Source organism: Dendroctonus ponderosae, unplaced genomic scaffold, assembly GCF_020466585.1.
Source record: "Dendroctonus ponderosae isolate FM_Combo_2020 unplaced genomic scaffold, Dpon_F_20191213v2 Dpon_F_20191213_6, whole genome shotgun sequence".
NCBI lineage: Eukaryota > Metazoa > Arthropoda > Insecta > Coleoptera > Curculionidae > Dendroctonus > Dendroctonus ponderosae.
In genome coordinates this window covers 8,115,038-8,135,645 of record NW_026018814.1, presented here as the reverse complement: position 1 = coordinate 8,135,645, position 20,608 = coordinate 8,115,038, and the positions used below count along the sequence as shown (strand labels likewise).

Sequence of the window (20,608 nt, the reverse complement as noted above, 5' to 3'; positions counted from 1 at the left end):
GACTTCTTCAGTTTTATTAAAACAGTCCAGGCGGTTTACAATTTCTTAATATTTTTGTCTGTTTTTTTAATAAAACTTTAGCGCCCCGAAGCTTCTTAACGATACCCTCAAAAATCTTCATTTATTAGCTCTTTTCGCCTACTAAACGGGCTCATCTCTGTCAAACATATTACCATCTGAAGCAACTAAGCGCTCAGTATGAACAAGTGGAATGCAAATAATGAGTAAAAGGCTTAAATGCTCACTCTAAACAACGGTCTCGGCTCCGCTAGTAGATCGTCCCTTTGATCTAACGTGCCCCATCTAAAGGCCAGCTCTGCGGAATATCTTTTCCAGGCTTGAAGATACGTTGTCACCCAAACCACGTTGAATATTGAAAATACCACATAACCAACGTCTTGGATAGTCTGATGTTTACTTGTACAAGTCAACTAAGGAACGATTTTTGATGATATTTAATAAACTGGGCATGATTGGATGATGGGCATACCCAAAATATGAATCCCACTACAGCAGGAATGCTCAACGCTGTAGTATAATGTCCCAGCCATGCGAAGTACATTCCAATTTTAACTCCAAAGTATTCGGTAATTTCATCTGGAAGACAATTTCAATTTCTGCAGCTCTGGTGCATCTTCCAAAAAAAATGCCTTACCAAGAGGTTGTTTAGCGAAAATGTCTTGAACCCAAGTCTGCTGTAGCCGCTCAAGCGCGGGCGGCTCATGAATTGGAAAAACCTGCGATATTACCCCACTAGTCAAAAACTTTGGCACTAAAAATGAAATAATCTGTTTGTTGAATTGCGTTAAAATGAACCCTTTGCGCCCATACCTATCGGCTGACCTTCCAGCAATGTAACGCTTGGAATAACGCGCAGTTCCTCTTTCTTCGCTCTGACACTCTCAAGCACTCTCAAAACGAGCCACTGTCTTTCTTCAGTGGTAAAAAAATGCTCTGCAGACTCGGACCCTTCATAAAAATCCTGCTCTTGGACGAAGAACTCCTTCAAACCCCCACCTTTTGATGGCTTAAGAGCTTTCGACAGATGATATTCTTCTGCTGCGTGGAGCAGCCTTTAGTATAAACAGATAATTATTTAAATACTTCCGAGTCTCGATCATTTAAGTTTTTTGCTCCAACCTTTGATTGTATCATAATAATATAAAATCAGAAACTATCCCAACTAAACCGAGGTATTGAAATGATATTTTCTGAGTTGTTGTTAACACTTCTGGAAAGTTCCGCTAAGGAGTCACTCGTCCTCCGTCTATGATAAAGAAGAAAATCATTTACTTACACTTGATTCGATGCGGTTACATAAAAAGCACTGCTCTGGGTAGAAGCATGGTATCGAACATGGATGGTCAAGCCAGTAGATTGTTTCAACTTGGGTAGAAGCCATAGAAGGAACTGATCGTCTGTCCCAGGTGGGAAACAGACAACCAAGTCGCAATTAGGGGTTGAGACGCGTTTCAGCCAAAGTCGTTTCGGCGCCAGGAAATGACCGGCGCAAGGAATTTTTTTCTTCAGTAGCTCGGAAGCTGCAATAAATACTTGTGGTAACATTGAGTTTCAACGACTTAAATAGGGTGTTTTCAAACGAGGTCGCAATGTTTTGACTGCATATAAATCTCTATTTCTTATTTCTTTCTTAGAGAGATTTCTTAACATAACAGCACGAACTGAATATCAGACAAGTAGAGGTAGAGGAGCCAATAGTACATTTAAGAAAAGGAGAATCTTCAGCTTTCGACTATATAACAGGAGAACTTTTGCAGAATCTAGATCAACGCGATACTAAAATCTTAACTGATCTAGATAGTATCTAGAACGTTGAATTAGAGAACAGATTCTTCAATATTCCAATGGTCAACTGTTTCTTAAATTAGGTACCTAAAGGCCTTTGACTGGGTCAGCTGAAAAATACTATGGAAGCTTTCTCGCGAGGTCTGGCTAAATAATAAAACCTTTATTATTTGACCAAAACAATGTGCTCAAATTAAGACTTCGAGGCGTTTGTTAGAGATGCATTCTGTCTCCAGATATCTTTAGCATCTCATGGAGAAGACATAATGAGAAAAGGAAAACGTTAAGGAATCTCAACGGAGGGCAAAATATTGCAAACTTGATATATGCAGACGATACAACGTTGATAGCAGCATTAGAGGACAGTCGAATGCATTTCTTCTTCTAAATGCACAGAAAACCTACTTGGGTTAGTTTGGGTTAGTAAATGTAGTAGTAAAATATGGTCAAGTGAGAGCGACACTCGAAGAAGAATAGGAATACGAATGATTAAAATTGCAATTGCAATGAGAAGATGGACTATTAAACCAGCGGACAGATGAAAAATTGCGTCTTAAGTAAATTTATCACCAGTATAGATTTTCTTTCATTAGTCTTACATCCTGAGGTTGTTTGGATGATGGAGACGAAAATGCGATAGTAATCTGAAAGATTGATAGTTTTGGCAACCGTAGTTGGAGTTTCATAAGAGAGAACGACTAGAGAGATTCTACAATTAGAAAGAAGACAGAAAGTTCATAAGAGGTACAGGGTGTCAAAGTTGTTTTGCAGCTTTTTCTCCACATCTCCTCGTAATTATCAGATATTCATCTCAAATTTGTACTTATTAATGAGTGCATCCTTAGCTATGTCAGAATTCGTTTCACTTTTTTGTATTTTATCCCTAAGCATTGAATTTCTTCTGCTTTTTGTATTGTGTTTATATCTATCATCGCTTTCGAGTTACTTTCATAATGATGCGACCTGAGATTGGAAAATAATAGAAAAAATGTTATTAAAAAATTAATTAGATGCAAAATTGTAGATGAGCAGCCTTAAAAATGCTAATAAATCGAAAGACAATTCATAAGAAAAATAGCCTGATTAGTTTGTTGTAAATTAAATAAAAGAACGATTTTAAAGGTGTATATTTTGTTTACTGATAGAGTAAACAAGAGTATTTATTTCGACAAATATTTGAATTCTAAACGCCGATATAAAGTAGAATTTTATTTATTAATTTGAAAGTTTGCTTTTTGAAAATAATTTATTTCCAAATTAATACAAACAATAGATTTAACTTGTAGCCGAACCTTAACTACGACTTATGACTCTTAGACCGTACATTTTAAGAGTGAATATCCAGAGACTATCGGAAACTCGATTCTTATGACTTCTGACCAAACATCTTATGACTGAATGCTCGTTTCTGCTGTGGCTTCTTCGATAGTTAAACCATCCTGATCATAGCAGAGACGATACGACGTCTAATTAAAAAAAAAAAATGTTTGTGCTACTTTCTGAGAGTATTTACCGGCTTTTAGTCCATCGTGAAAATAATTCCTTCCTTGCTGTGCGGCGCAATCACCTCTGAAGATGCAAGTTACTAATGCTTGCGAAACGTTAGGAAAAAACTCCTTTCCAGGACTTATCACGCTCAATGTCAAGCTACTTAGCACTCTATTCTGAGGCGAATTTTTTTAATCGGCACAAAAACAGTCTGAACTTGTTAATAAATTACCATTTTTTTTATTGTAATCAGTGCGCATTGCATATCTATTCTATATGCCGCTGTTCAGTTTAATAGTGGATGTATTATTCAGTAAGGAGTGAAATATGTAGAAAATAATTAGTTACAACTACTGTATATACAGCCTTTGCCTTGATAGTAGTCTTTAGTCGATAATCGAAGGTCTTAATTAACGGGAAGATTTAAAGGAGGCGTTTTATAGATTTTTTAATATTCAGTGGAGATCATAAGCGGTAAGTTACATGTAATTACCTTGACCAAGGGTTTCTTTAGCACATTTTACCAATTTTCTCCGGCGAATCGTGCCCATAGTTTCTATTAATTCGCTTGAATCTGCATTTTCCTGATTGAGCTCCGACATTTTTCACCGTCACCACCACGGTTTTCCTACTGCGTGGCAGAAGGTTCCTTAATTAAACCCGAGTTAAATCGTAATTTTTTAATACATTCACGGACCCTTTCACTTTCCCCTATTCAGCCATTTTACCCTGGTGGCGTTTGTCAAAATCAGCTGCTACGGGCAAAAACTACCCTTAAATATATTATGTATAAGGTGGATGCGCTAATGGCTCATTTACGATTGTTACAAATCGTTCCCAATATGTTCTTTTACATTAATTAGTAGGGTGAATGGCCTACTGTTAATGTGTGTTTGTTTAATGTAATTGTTCAATAATTTGACTTAATTAGAGCCAATCATTTTTGTAACACCGTATTTGTCTAGCCATTTTAATGAAAATTCTTTCGAGACTTCCATATGTGCTCCTACATATTGTAAGAGGACTAAACTCAATATTATGGCAGAAACACATAAAATGTGGCACTTACTTAAGCAGTTGAAATCGATTTTTTATATTTATATTTTGAATTAAGCGCGAAAACGCTCGTTGGTGTCATGGCGCCCCCTTTGTGACGTCAAGCCCTCGTACAGTTTACACTGTCTATGCTCAAAGCGGGAAGTTCACAAAATATACATTTTAAGTCTTAAAAATGACTTCGAAATTTTACAAGTGCTGTGCGGTTCCTCTGTGCAAAAACACATCAGTAACAACACCTAATAAATTGTTTGTTTACGTTCCAAGCAAGAAAATAGTGAGAGACAAATGGCTCAGGATGGCAAGACGAAACCCAGCAGATCTAAGCAGTAATACGAGACTTTATTTTTGTGAAGACCACTTTGATGTAAGTATTTGCTTTAGATTTATCGGTGCGTAATTGAGAATTCATTTTTGAGTTTAAATATCAATTATATTAACATTATATAAATAATTAGCCGAGGTTATGTTTGTTTTGGTTTTTATCATTTCCTATAGTGACGTTAAACGTATCTTTTGAATCCCTCCGATTTTTGTTTTCTCTTGTCTTACCTTAAAGCGCACTTTAAAAGTAATTGTATCGTTTGAGTCCCTCTGAATTTTTAGTTTTTTCTTGTTGTTATTACTTTAAATTAAGCAGTTTCAGCGAAAAAAACCCTCACAAAGTTTGAGAAAAATCAGCATTTTCCGGCTAACTTTTGCGAAAAAACACAATTGTTATGCATCTTAGCGACAATTTTGCATGTGGAGTTAAGATTGGTTGATACATAACACACGATTTAGCAGTAAATAGCATCGGACAATCTGATTTTCGTGCATAAATAAGTGGTTTTGGGAAAGCGAATTTCAAAAGTTTGTTTGTTTTTTCGCTGAAACTGCCAATTTAATGTGTTTTTTAAGGTCAAACATAAAAATGCAAAAAATTCGGAGGCACTCAAACGACATGATCACCTCCCTAGACTATTTATTCTCCTTTCAGCTGCCTAATGATATGCAAAACTATATGCAGTATCATTTGATGGGCTCAGTATCACAAGTGCGAATGAATCCAGGGTGTATTCCCAAAAAATTTGCATGCCAACCAGATAGAAAGATACGAATACGTAAGAAGCGAAAAATGTTAGCTTTTGAAGAATGTGAAAAGCAATTAAAATAAACTATTATGGTTGCAGGTCATTTTGATGTTCAACAAATTGTACCCGGATTTTCAGGTAGATATTTTTCCAATATTTATGTAATTTTAAGCTTTACCAGGGTTCAATACAACAAGAAAGATATGTAGGTTATTAGCAAAACGATGGCAAAAGTAAGTAATATATTTCGATGTTTGTGACTTCATAAAACATGGTGTTATTTAAATATTTGGTTAAAATTTCAACTTATATATTTATTAATAATATATCATAATTTAACTGTAGTACACTTTAAATTTTTTTGCGTTAAGGACTAGCTCAACTGCAGTTTCTCCCATTTGAATTAAATAAAAACCAGCTTTTTTCGAATATTCAAAAATTATTTAAGTACATAAATGCAAAGCTTTGGAAAACCAGATTGCGACAAAACATTTTTATTACAGAATGCTTGATATTAAAGTAAAACAAAAAAAACCTAACAGTGTATTATAAAGTACAAATATATCACTGAATAGTGCTGATTCAGTCTTCTTAGAAGCGCTATACATATTTACACCCGTTAAAGTAATAAGGCAACTAGGAAATGTTACTGTAACGTATTAATAAATATCTCCAAAATACCCAATCCTGGGTTAACCCTCGTTAGACTTAAGCTAGTTTTAGTTATGTCGTCCTACTCGCTGTTAAATCGAACAATGTTTCATCCTCCTCATCATCTGATAGAGGTAAAGGTTCCATTTCAATGTCACTTCTATGGGTCTTAATTCCATATCTTCTGATTATAATTTTGGATTTATCCAACTTTTTTCTCCTGAAATCAGTCGATTATTATTATTATTATAAATTATCTGAATTATTCGAAATTAATATGCGAAGCTTGATAGGCATATTCTATCTATTAGAAAAATTACACAAGCAGCGCTCTGAGTAAGTATTATTTGTTCTGTTTGTTAACAGCAAAATAAGAATATGAATCTCGTTATTACATAAGGTATGTGTTAGTGTGCACAATGGAAAAAAGGTGTTCCTTGATATTTGATAGATTGTGTAATAATGGCAACTTACTTATATGTTTTAATGCCGACATATAGCAAAAATAAGCAGCTAATTCCTACAACAACTAAAATTCCACGTGTAATTGCGCCTGATTCCACTTCGTTTACCTCCTCTAAGGCCGGATCGATTTGACCAACGCTTTTAGTATTGGGGTTGCTGGTATGATTTATACTTGTAGGACTAATGTCTGTTGGTGAACCCTTGCCAGGGCTTGTTACTTGTTGCGGTGGCAATTTAACGTCCAGATTTCGATCGGCAGGGCCTTTGATACTCATTACAACAGGTTGCTGGTTGTTCTGTTTCTGATCAAGCTGTTGTTGAGGTATAACGTCACTTCTGTTATTTGCCTTATACTCTGGCCTAATAGTATCGGCCTTTTGGCAATAAACAGTAAATAGTAGTATGAAAATTGCAAGGAAATGCATGTTGGTAGTGGCAAATACGTTTGTGCATTACCTTGACGATTAACTCGACTTATTTGACTTGATTTGCCTCCAATTTTTTTGCTTTAGGGGAAATTAAAAGTTATTTTTTTATACATTTGTTGATATTCGAGTTGGAAAATAAAATTTTAAACAACGTCAACAAACACTAACCATTAACCTACACGAACCTAACAAAATAGACATTTCAATGTCGGTTGTCAAATCTGGGTTTCTATCGGGCAAAGAATATAATCGGACAGAAGGGAAGCTGTGGCGATCTCACCGGTTTGTATGTTAAATATGCATTGATAAAACTTAAAAAAATCAGAAGCAGTTTGAGTGAGTCGCAATGTGTACGTTTGTTTTGTCTTAATATTTATTTAAATATAATAATTCAATTGAATACAGCGAAAGAACTCGAAAAAAAATAGAAAAGTTTATAAAAACATCTACCCAAATGCGTCGTTTCATACTGCACTTATACATGATTGTTATTTTTTTAAATAGTTAATTAAGTAATAAGTAGTAAAGAGCTAAAATTTATAAATATTAAAATTTAACTCCCTATAGAACAGTTATTACTGAGTTTTCGAAAAAGTGTTATATGAACTATAAAAACTTGGAAGTACTCAAACGACATGTTTACCAAATACTATATTTGAATTTACTGACACAGAATATTCCCTCGATGGGAGGATGTTCTGTGGCTTACTATCAACTATCGTTAGGATATAAACGCGCTCTTTGACTTTGACGTTTCCAATTAAGATAACCCCCATAAAAAAGTGTACATATAAATAAATACAAATATAAAAATTGAGTTTTTTTGTTAAATGGAAATGGGCAGATCTAAAAACAATTATTCAACGCGTGGTAGAGAAAGGAGTTCACGCAATTATCGTGGTGGGCGAAGCAGAGGGTTGGTAAATCTTTAGCTAACAATTTAGAAAAAATGTATGGTTTATACAATTAACAAACGCCGAATATGCTTCAGATATCGGCCTAGAGGAAGACCCGCGTTCCGAAGACATCACAATGATATCGGAAGACGTTTTCGTTGGGAACGATCTCAATCACCGGTTGAAGGAAGTGAGGAGTTTATGGATCGCAAAATTCGAAATACTAGTGCCATAATTATGAGGCATTTATTTGATGGAAATGACAATTGCCCCGTTAGTACAAATATAATAGATAGTACTGAAGACAGAACCCAAATCGACACAGTTGACAAAAACATCAAAAGCTCTGGAAGAGCAAATAGTGCTAAACCGCCAACCAAAACCAATAAGACCAGCAATGCGAATTTAACGGCTGAACAAATTTATGAAAAAATAATGAATCATATCACGAATCTTAATGATGGAAGAAAGAAAAACTTTATATATACTAATAGCAGTAGCGGCTTGAACCAGGCAGTCACAGATATTCAAAAACAAAACAGACTTGAAATATCCAGAATCTTAAGGGATATGAGTTCATTAACTGATAGGAAGGATCCTGAATATCACGATACTTCCATTGTTCCAGACATTGGCATTAAAATCGAAGAATTGCCTGAAAATGTAATTGAAGAACTGAAACGATGTCTCAATGTTGATTTACTGAGTTTGAATGAAGGTAAATTAATACGATTTGCTTCATGGTGACAAATTTCATTTAGGCGAACTTGCGTCCGACCACAAAATACCATCTCAGTTCAGTTCAGTGTCAGCGTTTATTGGGTTTAAACGAATTTGTTGTTGTATGTGTGTTTAACCTTCTCTGATAATCCGATTGTTAAAAACTTGAAAATGCCAATCCAGCCCAAGCTCTACGGTCCTTTGAACATTTAAGTTTTACTTCTTAGAAAGCAAAAGTTGGTTTAGGTAGAAGCTGTTTAAATTGCTATTGAAGATTGAAAAGAGTGATTTTTAGGTCATTGGAAAATAATTTCTCGTGAAGTTTCGAACATCGTTTCACTCAGAGGTTTTCCCGGTCGAAAGTTCACCGTGAACCAGCCTAACTTTACTAACTATGAAATTAATTTAGTCATTTCTTCAACACCTTCACTTTTATTTTGTACTTTTATTTTTGTATCAGACTAGCAAATGTTTAAGGCGTACGCAATAATAATTTTTGACAGGAAGAATATAAAAGCTATATAGCTTGAATTACTAAATACACTAAAATAATAGTTTATTTTCGCTATACAAAAACTTTGATAAATGACAAAATCTTCATAACATATTAGTATACGACTCACATTTCACCTATAAACCAATACTTATTACGATTTTTGTTTCCAACTCCACTCCATGGAGGTTTAGATATCAGCTCCAATTTCAAACCTATTTCCAGCTGAAATTTTCTTTACTCTAAACAGTTTTATTTTTCATATTTTAATAAAAATCTCCAAACACTCAACGGACTATTTGCTAGTTTCCAAATGAACACTAGATTAAGCCGTTGATAGGACGATTTCTAAGAATTGGCGGTCTCAAATATACCGATTAATTGCGGGCTCGTTTTAAAAAGGGAAGATCAGTTCCAACCGAGACAAGTTTTCAATCCAATTAGACCGGCAAAATTAACCACAGTTATCGTGCTTAGAAGCAAAACCGCACTTAAAGGAGATTCTAAAGGTTCAGCAATAGTAATCCTGATGGGTTTCCCGTAGATTTGATTTGGAAACAACCTGTTTCGATTATATTTAAACCTTGGCTAACAACAATTTATCTAGTTTAACCGCTACATTGAAAATCCCAAAAAATACAATCGAAAGAGTAATTAGATAATAAATAAATGCAAATAAAATACAAATACATACAAACAATGACCAGGAGATGGCAAACAATTTTGTACCATCCAAAAGATTCATTTAGAAGCTACAATAATTTGTAGGCTAGATCTTGTCCAAATACATGCTTCCGTATTCTTCATTCATATTTTTCTACTTAGTTAATTTTTTGCTATTAATTATTGTCTTCTCTGCATTTTAGCAATAGAAGAACCAACAGCAAGCAGCCCTAGTTGCCCGATTAGACCTTTATTAGATGTAACATCGAGCTCTATTGACAATGCACCGTTCAACGTTTCTGCGGAACCTAATGCAGGTGTCGATTCCATCGAAATTAAACGGGAATGCTTGGATGAGGCAGACGATAATATTGTTTTAAATCGTCAGTGTGATGTTGAGACTCATTGTCCCGACCAAAGTTTACAAAGTCAGACAGGTGATCTGATGAATAACAGATGTAGTTCAGAAAATCGTAATTTTGAACTAGACATAAAGGTCGAGGAAGGATATGATCTTGCGGATTCTCCGTTGGACATTAAAGATGAGGCTCAATTAAACGATGATTCTCCTATGTGGATGTCGAATAGTTTGGACACCACCGTTGAGTTTGCAAACCAAGTAACCGATGGGATTGTGAACAATCTGAATAACCGCGAGGAAGAGGAGGCTGACAATACCAATTCACCTGCAGTTGTCTCTACAGGAATAGTCAGTGATAATGGGGAATCTGATTATATACTGCAAAACCTTGAAAATACGATTTTCCAAAATCTGGCATCAGACAGAAAGAGCAAATGTACAGATATTGAGAAAGTGATAATAAAAATGGAATTGATTGATGGCTGCATGCAACATCTAACTACATACAGGAGGTATCTGATGCAAACAGTATTATCGCTGAGTAAGCGGAACTATTCCACTCCACATAATCACTGCGAGGCATCGCAAATGCATAACCTTAGCTCGCCTAGTACTACTCCTACTTCCACACCTCCAACTGCTACTAAAACAGCAAGCTTAATTGACTCTGACCAACGAATTATAAAGAGGCGGAAAACAACAGTTGATGAACAAATTTGCGACATTTCTTTGGACACGGATAGTGAAGCTGAAGCGAAGTTAGAAAAGCATACTGAGTCCCCTATACACTTACGTTTGGAGCATAAAATATTATGCATTGAGGTAGGTTATTTATTTGCGGAGACAAATTCGTGTTTTAGTAGGCATGATTTAAGTGAAACAATTCAGTTTCAAGTTTATTTGTTTGTTCAAGTGCAATGTTCATCAGCACCGATATTAATTGCCCACTCTTGCATGATTTTATTCGGGGCTTTATATGGGATCTAATTTTTTTTAAACCTCTCCTTATTCATGTTTAATTATTTATTTTCTTAACAGTGTTACAAAAAATAATAAAACAAACTATTGTTCAGATATTGACTACTGATAAGTCTTTTCAAATTTCCTCAGTTCCATTAAAAAAGGATGATTTTAAATATCGTGTACGAAAGGAAGGATGTATTAAAGGAAACTCATGAGATGCAACGAACGACCGTGAAAGCCTAGCATCGTTTAAATTTGATATCTGCATATTTTTGTGAGCGTCTTAACTCGTTAGTCAATTTCTGATGTCTCGCGACTTTTCAAAAACTGGTGCAGGCGAGTACTTTTTAAGCTTATCGTATCAACACATGGGTGTACGTCTTTGTAAATGTTTCTTTCGTTTAAAATCTACTGGATTTTGAGGTTTTACTTTTTTTATGTTGCATAACCCTTTATGAATGTCCAGTGATAATCCCATGGAGTATTTACATATATAAAAAAGTGTACAACTCTATAGACAAATTGATATGATTTGTTTTTACTTTCAGAAAGTGGACGAAAACTATCTGTTGCTGGCTACAGATGCAGGAAATATTGTTTACGTAACTTTGCACGATAGTTGTTTGAAATATACATTAGATGTAACCCAGACGCCCATAACCAGTATGCAATTCGTCAAGAGTTTAAACGACTTTATTTACATGTACGTGGGCTGTTTGGATACAGTTCTACGGATTTGCGATTTCCGAGGACGGAAAATACTACAAGGCATCCCAATTTGCGATGAAATTATGTGCATGGATTACATGTGGGACTATCTGTTTATGGGCTGTAGGAACGGTTCTTTGATTCGATTCTCATCTAAAGTAAGCGTTAGTCCATGTATATTTGAACAATTTAGTTAAAAGAAAATCCCAGAAATTTAGAGTCGAGTTTGAAGAGAAAAACACGGGTAGTGATATTTTGGTGGTGAAAGCTGCCCAAGAAGGACCTCGCCGCATTTTACTAGTTGGACATCGAAATGCCCCGATTTATGTGCGAGATGCCATGTCCGGATTGTGTCTCAGGAATTTCAGCAACGAAGCGATCGTTCCAACCGTTTATTCCATAATAATAAAAGGAAGTAGTCTATATTGTGGTACTGCCAAAGACAATATCCTAGTTTTTTCGTTCCACGTAAGTCATTTTTTCAAATAAATGTTGGCATCGTTTGGGGACACGCACTGTTGTTTTAGGAAGGTAAATTGATCAATAGCATTATTGCGGACAGAGCGAAAGGGATAAGCTGCATGAAAATTAAGTACAACCGTCTTTATGTGGGCTGTTATAACGGATCAATTTACATCTACGATTTGGATGGCATTAAGCTCATTACGAAACTATACGGTCCTGGGGGAAGCATTCAATGTATGGCGGTTTTAGACACACAGGTTAGTTGGAAAACTTTTTCAAACACTGAAGGGGAATAGTTTTCTCTGTTCCGTTAAGGGCGTATTGCTCGAAGGGAAAACATTTCCACTAGGGCCGTGTAACCGGTCTACTAAGCAGTCTTTTATCATTAAAAGAACTACTCATTCTTCTCATGTAGAATAATTTTCAAAACTAGTTTCTTAACAATGCTTAAGCAAAGCACTAGACATTTTTAAAACACATTTATTTTAAACCAAATTTCATGAATATAATCAGTACATTTTTAAAAATAGTTTTTTTTATTAAAATTTGAAAAAATGTTGGAAATATTAATTTTCTTAGACAGATTTTTGATTATTGTCTTTCGTTTTCAGATAGTTGTTGGCACGCTTTCCGGAAAATTTGCCTCACTGAGTTGGCACAGCAAGACACCTTAGTTATTTCCAACAGACGTTTTCAAATTTGCTTTTAAGGTAGGTTATTTACTAAATTTTAAGGAAAATGATTGCCATTCTAATATTTTATGTCTATTATTTGGTATTTGTTTTGACTAATTGTATAGTAAGTTTGGTGAATGTAATGCTTATTTCGGCAGTTGTCAACAACTAGAAGAAAATTCATTAAGGGAAACTAGAATTAGTGATCGATTTTATTACTTATTAAGGTACATTCCGAAGAATAATTCACGTTTGTATTTAACTTTTTGATTGGTTACTGTAGTAATTAAGCTATTGTTAGTAATAAAAAATAAATGGCCAGTGTTTCCACTCACTATAATACACTCGTAACAGTAACGTTTATATTCACATCATATAATTTCAACATCATTTTAAAATTACCTCTATTAATATTGTTTTTGGAATATTAATTAAGCTAATAATTCTGTTAATCGATTAGCTTAGACAGGGCATTTTACAAACGACTGCTGATCTGTTGGAAACTTCCCGGTTTGCCTCTCACTAGGCGGCTTTTTATTTTCCATACATCCTGAAAAACATTCAATTGGACTTTATGACATCCAATGATTTGTGCCATCCAGTGCCCGTAAAACTGTACTTATACCGATTTGAACTTACGATAAAGTTTGTTGATGTAAGTCCTAATTTTTGAGCTGTTGCCTCTAATTCAACAGCCAATTGCTCTTGGCTGGTTCCTCTCACGTCGATAAACTCACAATTGCTGTCCGCATAGTGGCAAGATATGGCCTTTCTAAACCCCTAAAAATATTTAATGTAATTGTCTAGGAACTTACTTTTGGATTTTACTTTACTTGTGTTCGGTTCGGTCCTGACCCGTGTAGGATATGCGGATGGAAAAACACCGTATCCCCTTTTTCCATTATTACGAATGTTTTTTTCAGATGATCAAATCCTTGCACTCCCAAGTACATAGGCTTTCGAAATCCCTTGAAACACGCTTTATTGAGTAGTACGTTTTTTTTGCATTAGTTTAATACTAGATATTCACCTCTGGGTATGTATGTTCATACATGGGCCCTTTATGGGAGCCTGAAATTACATAAAGGCATCCATTTGACTCATCTACGCGTTCTAGTGCGGTCCAAGAAGCCACTATTTTGTTGGGTGGACGAAATGGAAAATAGAATATGTCCTGAAATAATTCAATTGTATATTCGCTGTTAAATGGTTTATAAATTTCAAAAGTACATGTTCAGATTAATTGTTTACCTGGTGCAAGGGATGTAGGGAAGAACTAGCTTTGGCATTTGGCGGTTTGTTTATGAACATTGAGTGTGCAACTGTAATATTCGGTCCAATTATTTCCTCAACCACGTTGACGACATTTACATCGGATGCGTATGACCAAAATACAGGATCAAAAGCAAAGTCTTGCAACTGAAAATATCATTTTGCTTTTTAGTCACTTAAATACCTGTTTTTTCTTTTCGCTCAACCGATTATTAATTGTTCGTTCATTGCTTGTTGGTCGGAAAATAACTACCTTGTAGAGAATAAATACAAGAGTTCATTTATCAAGAATCAATCACATATAATAATATGACTATTGAGAATAATATTAAAATATTTAAATATTTATTTGCTCTTGATGTTTCTAAAAAAACTCATTGTTTTCTTGTTATACTTATGTTCTAATCAACTGTTTTGCCCACACTTAACAAAACACTAGTTATCTTACTTTGATGGGACGCGGGTGCGATTACCTATCAGTCTGCTTACCTTATCAATTAAGTGTTCGCCTTTAGCATTTGAATGTTTCAACGATGGATCTTTCATGACCATAAAAACTTGGTGATCTGTCGAACCCTTGCAAATATCTATGAATCGTTTCCTGGTTCAAGAAAACAATATTATCAATTTGAGTAAAATACCTACACATTAATAATCCTAAATAAAAAACCAATATTTTAATTAAATATGAAATATATTTACATGCAATTATCCAGAACTTCAGGATCAACGTTGTTTCTAACGACGATATATCCATTGTCTTCGTAAAATTGTTTCTGTTCGGGAGTCAAACTGCGTCTGTAAACAATTTTAAGTGTTGTAAAAATCCCTTTTGTACATTTTATTTAATTTTCGTTTTATTTGTTGTTAATAACTGTTTTATAAAAATATCTCTTGGGTGGTTGATTGGATATATTTCCTTATTATTCCTTACTCGGAAATGCGCCTATTTCCCTCTGCATGGTTTGTGGGGTGGGTGTTTTCAAAATTATTTGTATTAAAACGTTCTGTAATCATCTTATTGATCGGTGTTTTAAAGTACGATAAATATATTTTCCTTTTCAAACGAATGTAAAAAACTAATTGGTAAAATTATAAAAATCGTTTAAAGTACCCTAATTATTTTCTAAATTATAATTGAAATATAGTTTTTTTACTTTGACCTGTTTGCTCTTGCTCTCTAATTTATCTGGATTAATAGCGCTAATTAAAACGCTTGACAACTTTAAAGCAAATTACTCAGTTTTCTTAATACGCTATTTAACTATACTTAAATACAGTCTTCCAATTGGAGATTAAATTACAATTTAAAGGTATCATGTCAGTTGTATATGTTTTTCATACTTGAGACACAATTGTGGTAGCAAAAATTTTAAATCACCTTATGGATATAATTTAACGAATAACAAAAAACGATTAAATGTGGATTTATCTACAGGCAAATCTTTGTAGATGTTACTAAGCGGATTTTTTGTCATTGAAGCCGAACAGATAACATTTTTTAAAAACCTACATGCGCTTTGAGGCATGTGCGTTGCTTCTTGAAGTAAACGCATTTATATCTTAAAATAAATTACTATAACCTTGTATCTATAAGATATGCTTGGATTTAAATTATTTGCGTAAATTATATTCATGATTGTAATTTTTGCAATTTTCTTCTAAAATCATCTCAAGGCAGACCGCGGAAAAGAACTATTAAACTCATTGAAGTACATACATATTATGAAACCCATTACACAGAAGTTATCATATTGTTAATTGTACTTAAAAACTTACTTGATGTACGCCATTATTGTATTTTTAAACGCTGTTCGGTGCTATTTACTGCATACGGCGCCAATACTTCGCGTTCTCTCTACTTACTACTGATGCATGTTGCTATCTGTGAAAGTCCAAACCATTCAGTTTGTTTTTGAATAATGCAGAACGAGTTTATTGATTCGCCTGACAACAGAGACGTACTTACGTATTTTAAATCATCATATCGTTTTTTATACCTTCCAAACTAAAAACAAATGTATAACTTCTTTTGTAAACGTATTTTTCTGGCTTTCTCCTTTTCCGCACCTTGTAAATAAAGCTACAGCTATAGCTGTATGTTTAATCATTGTTCCCGTGTATGATTATTTTTCCCGCGCCTTACTCGCATGAGCGAAATTTGCGTTTTCATTTTTTCTTGGGGATTTAATGAGGACAACTGATCACTATTTATTTATGAATCATTTATTATTATAATTGACAAGCTCTAATCTGATTTATTTTTAATTACAAAGCAAGTTTGCAGACCTTCTATAAAATATACTTTTTTTACAAAATATACAGTTACATCCGCATAAAATCCTTTTAATACTTTTAATATCTCGATAATAGCTAATGTAAATATTCATTGATAAAAAAGTCCAATTGGAGGTCAGGCACAACAAAGGCACTATTTTAAAGTTGTTATATTAGACATAAGTACTATTTTCGTCATCCTAACAAAATATTTCTAAAAGTTATACATTTAACTACGGAAAATGGAATGATCATGTAATGTGGAACTTAATAACTTTAAAAAACAAAACATTTTTTCTCTACACTTATTTTCGCTATACAATACTGCAAATACGAGACGCTTCATTAAATTAGTTTTAGCACATATTTATCGGCTTTTTCGATTGAACTTCTCTAAAATATCGATCAATTAAAGCGAATGAAGCTTCCCATATAGTCGGTATACACATATTTACAAAAATACGTCTCCAAATTGATATTACACAAAGAGTGGACCTATAAAAAATAAATATTAATCTAGGCAGTTTCACAGACGGTCACGTGGAACGTAAAAATAAAACGCGAACAAAAAATACAAAACTAAAATTACAATAAAAAGGCATAAAAAAATCAGGAACAATGATACAATAAATACAAATAAAAACAAGTCGTATGTACACGTTTAATCCGAATTGCAGACTTAATAAATTTAAATAAAAAGTTTTTAAACATCTAACAAGTATAAAAACAAAATTTGAAATATTAAATAATATCACACTATTTATTTTAAATAACGTTTTTCTGCGTAATCGTCACCTGGTTCTTGGACACGAGATCAAACTCCACTTAAAAAAGGCGAAACATCGCAAAGTGATTTGTTTACTAACCAAGAGGGTCAGTTATTAAACTTAATTTAGATAAGATTATTTAGGAAAACACTCAAATCTGTTGTGTGTAATATTGATAATAAATGCTACTTTAACTTTGATAAAATTAAAATGATAGAAGTTTCAAAATCATGGTCAAAAGTGTGAAGTGTGTTAAACAGATTTGAATATTTCCTTCCTTTCAGTCCATTTAACTACTAAAAAAGGTGGAACTTAACTTCAAATTTATTCGGTCACTAGAATGAATACTAGTGTAGACATTTTTTATTATACCTATTTATTATAAAATCTTATATGAAAATAATGTAAAACCTAAACTCTTGCCATAGTCAGGAAGTTGTTTACTGTAAAATACGTCAATTGCGCTTGTTAATTAAGTTTCGCACACTTTCCTTTCCTAGGTCCAAAGATTGCACAACACGAATTTAAGGTTTACAATAGTAGATACTCTAAGTAACTGCTCATCGTACTAGATTAACAAGGTTTAAACCTGCGACAAATACGATCTAAAATTCGCCTATATGTAAACTGGCCCTCTAAACGAGAACGGTAAGCACGTCCGCACTAGCACTAGTATTCTGTTGTAATGTCCTCTGTTTATTTACATTAATAATGTTTTTACTAAAGTCTTTGTGCCCTGACGAGTCGTCGAACGGGGCCGTGTTTTTCCGCACGTCCGGATTTTGAGCTTTGTACAGCATTATTTGACTACTTCTATGGGCTGGACTTAATCCATCCAAAGTCATGCTTTCGCTCAGTTTTAGCGTCGTTTCGGAAGCGCTGGTACCCGGCAGAACCAGCATCGTTTTTCTGTTACCCGGACATTCCACTTCGGAGATCATTTCCAACATTTCACTCGATCCTTCGGTCGGTAGCATTGACGATAGCGGTCGAACTACACTCACTCGCGGCATATCTAGACCGCACGCACTTGCCGAGTTAATGCTTGCCATGCTTCCGACGTCCTCTTTTAGAGGATTCGCATATCTGAAACAAAACCAAAAATTACAATCGTCTGTTTCAACATTATTGAAAGTTTGCTTCGTTTCTTTATTTTTGTATTTTCAAATAACCTTTTTGTTTGAGTTTATATATAGTTTTGCGAGCGTACAACTTCGATTTTTAAATGAGACATTCTGCATATTATTTTTTTTTATTAAGCTATAGCTCTGAGAAATTTTTTCGCGATTTTGATATAAAGGGCGATTTAAGTTTAATCTTAATTCCAAATCAAAATTAATTTCTGGGTTTCAGTCATTTATCGTCTTTATTTATCAATTAAAATACGTTTCGGTGTATTTTTCCACCATCATCAGTTTTTCTAAAATAAAATAGTTTAAAAAAAAATCATGAATTTAAAAAACAATCACAGTTCGTCAACAGCCATATGATGATATCACACATTAAAATACATCACAATTGCAATTGCCATTACATTCCCTATTAAATGATAGATTGTGTTCTTATACCTAAATCGTTAACTTTACGGAAGTACCGACATCACACCGAAAGTTATTTTAATTTTTTCCATTTTTTTCCAAATTTAAAGCTCATGATATAGCGGAAAATATACAGTGTTCAATTTAAAAAATGCAATTGGAGTCGTTTTCATTTGTTACCAGATCACTAAGACAGCCTCAATTTCTCCGTGAGGCCCTAAGCATAGGGATTTTTCAAGCGAAAATTTGACAATTTCACGAATAGAAATGTCGTTTTAATACCAGATTTCTATTTTCTTTTTCTATGGTCGAAGTTTTAATAAAAAAATATGAAGATTATTTCAAAATTTGCAAACTGCTTTAGATAGGTATAGGAATCGATAAGCAAATATAATCAGCTTTATAAGCGTGCAACAATATACTTGGTGTTTTGTTTAAAACATGGAAGTTGGTACTTTTTGAAAACATTTCGGGTTGATACATATTTGATTACGTGAATTAGCGACAAAATTGACGAAAACTCGGTAATAGTTATCTATACAGAGTGACCAAGATAAGGATGCATTGCATGGGGATCTCCAAAACCGTAAGAGATACGAAGTCGGTTAAATTAGGAAAAAGCATCGCAATCAAGGGGACATTTTCGAAAGTCAAGTATTTCGTTTAATTATTGAGGTCTTTATCTTGGACATCCTATATAAGTTACATTAAACGCCTTATATACCTGTTGTTTCTTGTGCGCCCTTTTTTAATTTTTAGGCTTGCCACTTACCTTTTCAGATTTTCTTCGTTTTGCAAATTATTCGACTTTTCATCTTCATGATTACGGTGGCACGTTTCGGTGGACGGTGACAAATTGACGCCGCTCATTCCCAGGTTCCGCCTTCGCTGCCTCAAGTAGAGAACCCCAGCTAGAATGGCCGTTGCCACTCCGATTATGATGAAGCACACCAAAGCCACCAGTAGCTTGTTGCTTTGTTGCTCGCCAGACACCAGGGCTGTTTCCACTTTGACTTCCACAATCGAAGCCAATGCTAGTAGGGAAGTTTGTTTCCTTGAAATCGCCTCTCCGACTACGCGAATTCCATCCAGAACCCACTGGTTTCCGAACTGAAAACACACATAAACTTAGAACGAATCGACGGGAAAGTTTGTGAATGAGTTAAGAACGTTGCTTACCAGAGTTACTTCGACGGTGTCATTGTAGTCGGTTTTTAAATCGCAAAGTAGCACCAAGTGATTTTGAAGCCCTTCAATAGCTTGCTGGTTGGCTAAAAGGCCCCTGAGGTCCCCACATAGACCTTCCACTGTAGTTCCTTGGGGAAGTTTCACTTTGTCGACGAGTAGAGTGAGACGAGCGCAGGTATTGCTCAAAGTCGCCTGATTGGGCCAACAGGAACTAGGACTTGGGAGCACTGGCGCTTTCACGCGCCGCCCTGGATAAAGAAACTGCTTTAGACATACGAGAGGAAACATGGAGGAGATTCACTTACCGCTTTCCAGTTCCCTGCATTCCCCATACGGCAAACATGGAGGAGACAAGCACGATTCTCCCGAAGCAGGAACACACACTTGATTGAGAGTGCACATGGTATTCTGCTGCTGATTGGTGGTTCTGCAGTTTCCGAGGCCGCACCATACTTTAGTGCATTTCACTATGCCGCCGCTGCAGACGCAGGTGTTGCACTCGTGCTGCCACGTCACGTTATTCTCCAAAGTGTGACTGTTCCAGACGCAGCTTCCTGGAGACGGCAGATATGCTATATCATCCACTGGAAAAGTTACGTTTGTTTTGAGAATTGCCATGTTCACCTATTTTTTTACAAACTTCTTTTTGGGTATTT

The 20,608-nt window shown here is 34.8% G+C and overlaps 5 protein-coding genes across 7 annotated transcripts; 1 reads left to right on the top strand and 4 right to left on the bottom strand.

The window, feature by feature from the left end:
• Nucleotides 1-35: 35 nt before the first annotated feature.
• LOC109532908 (anoctamin-8) lies at nucleotides 36-4,305 on the bottom strand. Its single transcript, XM_019898049.2, has 6 exons — nucleotides 3,788-4,305; nucleotides 1,298-1,541; nucleotides 832-1,073; nucleotides 656-772; nucleotides 491-597; nucleotides 36-431 (listed from the first exon to the last, which is right to left on the bottom strand). Exons 1-6 carry the CDS (start codon nucleotides 3,894-3,896, stop codon nucleotides 234-236), a joined length of 1,017 nt encoding a protein of 338 aa, XP_019753608.2. The 5' UTR covers nucleotides 3,897-4,305; the 3' UTR covers nucleotides 36-233.
• A 149-nt stretch (nucleotides 4,306-4,454) lies between these two features.
• Nucleotides 4,455-13,261, top strand: LOC109532896. Of its 2 annotated transcripts, XM_019898037.2 has the most exons (8): nucleotides 4,455-4,717; nucleotides 5,330-5,453; nucleotides 5,523-5,561; nucleotides 9,943-10,922; nucleotides 11,612-11,929; nucleotides 11,982-12,239; nucleotides 12,299-12,493; nucleotides 12,848-13,261. In XM_019898037.2, the coding sequence occupies exons 1-8, from the start codon at nucleotides 4,526-4,528 to the stop codon at nucleotides 12,908-12,910; spliced, it is 2,169 nt and encodes a 722-aa protein (XP_019753596.1). In that variant the 5' UTR covers nucleotides 4,455-4,525; the 3' UTR covers nucleotides 12,911-13,261. The 2 variants fall into 2 exon arrangements, with proteins under 2 accessions (XP_019753596.1, XP_019753588.2); XM_019898029.2 differs by lacking the exons at nucleotides 4,455-4,717; nucleotides 5,330-5,453; nucleotides 5,523-5,561 and adding exons at nucleotides 7,692-7,883; nucleotides 7,959-8,581.
• LOC109532926 lies at nucleotides 5,651-7,171 on the bottom strand. 2 transcript variants are annotated; one of them, XM_048667524.1, is made up of 3 exons: nucleotides 6,996-7,171; nucleotides 6,549-6,913; nucleotides 5,651-6,294 (listed from the first exon to the last, which is right to left on the bottom strand). In XM_048667524.1, the coding sequence occupies exons 2-3, from the start codon at nucleotides 6,812-6,814 to the stop codon at nucleotides 6,147-6,149; spliced, it is 414 nt and encodes a 137-aa protein (XP_048523481.1). In that variant the 5' UTR covers nucleotides 6,815-6,913; nucleotides 6,996-7,171; the 3' UTR covers nucleotides 5,651-6,146. The 2 variants fall into 2 exon arrangements, with proteins under 2 accessions (XP_048523481.1, XP_019753632.1); XM_019898073.2 differs by having other exon boundaries at nucleotides 6,549-7,171.
• Nucleotides 13,259-16,104, bottom strand: LOC109532917 (phytanoyl-CoA dioxygenase, peroxisomal). Its single transcript, XM_019898061.2, has 8 exons — nucleotides 15,962-16,104; nucleotides 14,885-14,980; nucleotides 14,672-14,783; nucleotides 14,162-14,329; nucleotides 13,941-14,084; nucleotides 13,744-13,878; nucleotides 13,550-13,690; nucleotides 13,259-13,460 (listed from the first exon to the last, which is right to left on the bottom strand). Exons 1-8 carry the CDS (start codon nucleotides 15,973-15,975, stop codon nucleotides 13,386-13,388), a joined length of 885 nt encoding a protein of 294 aa, XP_019753620.2. The 5' UTR covers nucleotides 15,976-16,104; the 3' UTR covers nucleotides 13,259-13,385.
• Nucleotides 16,105-16,419: 315 nt separating this feature from the next.
• On the bottom strand, nucleotides 16,420-20,601 carry LOC125504883 (protein serrate-like). The gene is made up of 4 exons (XM_048667518.1): nucleotides 20,258-20,601; nucleotides 19,944-20,200; nucleotides 19,537-19,874; nucleotides 16,420-18,312 (listed from the first exon to the last, which is right to left on the bottom strand). Exons 1-4 carry the CDS (start codon nucleotides 20,568-20,570, stop codon nucleotides 17,862-17,864), a joined length of 1,359 nt encoding a protein of 452 aa, XP_048523475.1. The 5' UTR covers nucleotides 20,571-20,601; the 3' UTR covers nucleotides 16,420-17,861.
• Nucleotides 20,602-20,608: the final 7 nt, after the last annotated feature.

What these genes read in the sequence shown, in the direction of transcription:
- LOC109532908 (XM_019898049.2), bottom strand. Translation starts at nt 3,896, where the DNA reads ATGTCGGAGCTCAATCAGGAAAATGCAGATTCAAGCGAATTAATAGAA. An exon ending in GTAACCGCATCGAATCAAGT is followed by an intron (nt 1,074 to 1,297) that starts GTAAGTAAATGA and finishes TTTATACTAAAG; the next exon opens with GCTGCTCCACGCAGCAGAAG. An exon ending in TTTCGCTAAACAACCTCTTG is followed by an intron (nt 598 to 655) that starts GTAAGGCATTTT and finishes ATTGTCTTCCAG; the next exon opens with ATGAAATTACCGAATACTTT.
- LOC109532926 (XM_019898073.2), bottom strand. Translation starts at nt 6,964, where the DNA reads ATGCATTTCCTTGCAATTTTCATACTACTATTTACTGTTTATTGCCAA. An exon ending in GTCGGCATTAAAACATATAA is followed by an intron (nt 6,295 to 6,548) that starts GTAAGTTGCCAT and finishes GACTGATTTCAG; the next exon opens with GAGAAAAAAGTTGGATAAAT.
- LOC109532896 (XM_019898029.2), top strand. Translation starts at nt 7,798, where the DNA reads ATGGAAATGGGCAGATCTAAAAACAATTATTCAACGCGTGGTAGAGAA. An exon ending in CGTGGTGGGCGAAGCAGAGG is followed by an intron (nt 7,884 to 7,958) that starts GTTGGTAAATCT and finishes AATATGCTTCAG; the next exon opens with ATATCGGCCTAGAGGAAGAC. An exon ending in TTTACTGAGTTTGAATGAAG is followed by an intron (nt 8,582 to 9,942) that starts GTAAATTAATAC and finishes TCTGCATTTTAG; the next exon opens with CAATAGAAGAACCAACAGCA.
- LOC109532917 (XM_019898061.2), bottom strand. An exon ending in GCGAACACTTAATTGATAAG is followed by an intron (nt 14,330 to 14,671) that starts GTAAGCAGACTG and finishes TGATATTTTCAG; the next exon opens with TTGCAAGACTTTGCTTTTGA. An exon ending in CAGGACCGAACCGAACACAA is followed by an intron (nt 13,691 to 13,743) that starts GTAAAGTAAAAT and finishes AAATATTTTTAG; the next exon opens with GGGTTTAGAAAGGCCATATC.
- LOC125504883 (XM_048667518.1), bottom strand. Translation starts at nt 20,570, where the DNA reads ATGGCAATTCTCAAAACAAACGTAACTTTTCCAGTGGATGATATAGCA. An exon ending in ACACCGTCGAAGTAACTCTG is followed by an intron (nt 19,875 to 19,943) that starts GTAAGCAACGTT and finishes GTGTGTTTTCAG; the next exon opens with TTCGGAAACCAGTGGGTTCT. An exon ending in AACGAAGAAAATCTGAAAAG is followed by an intron (nt 18,313 to 19,536) that starts GTAAGTGGCAAG and finishes GTTTTGTTTCAG; the next exon opens with ATATGCGAATCCTCTAAAAG.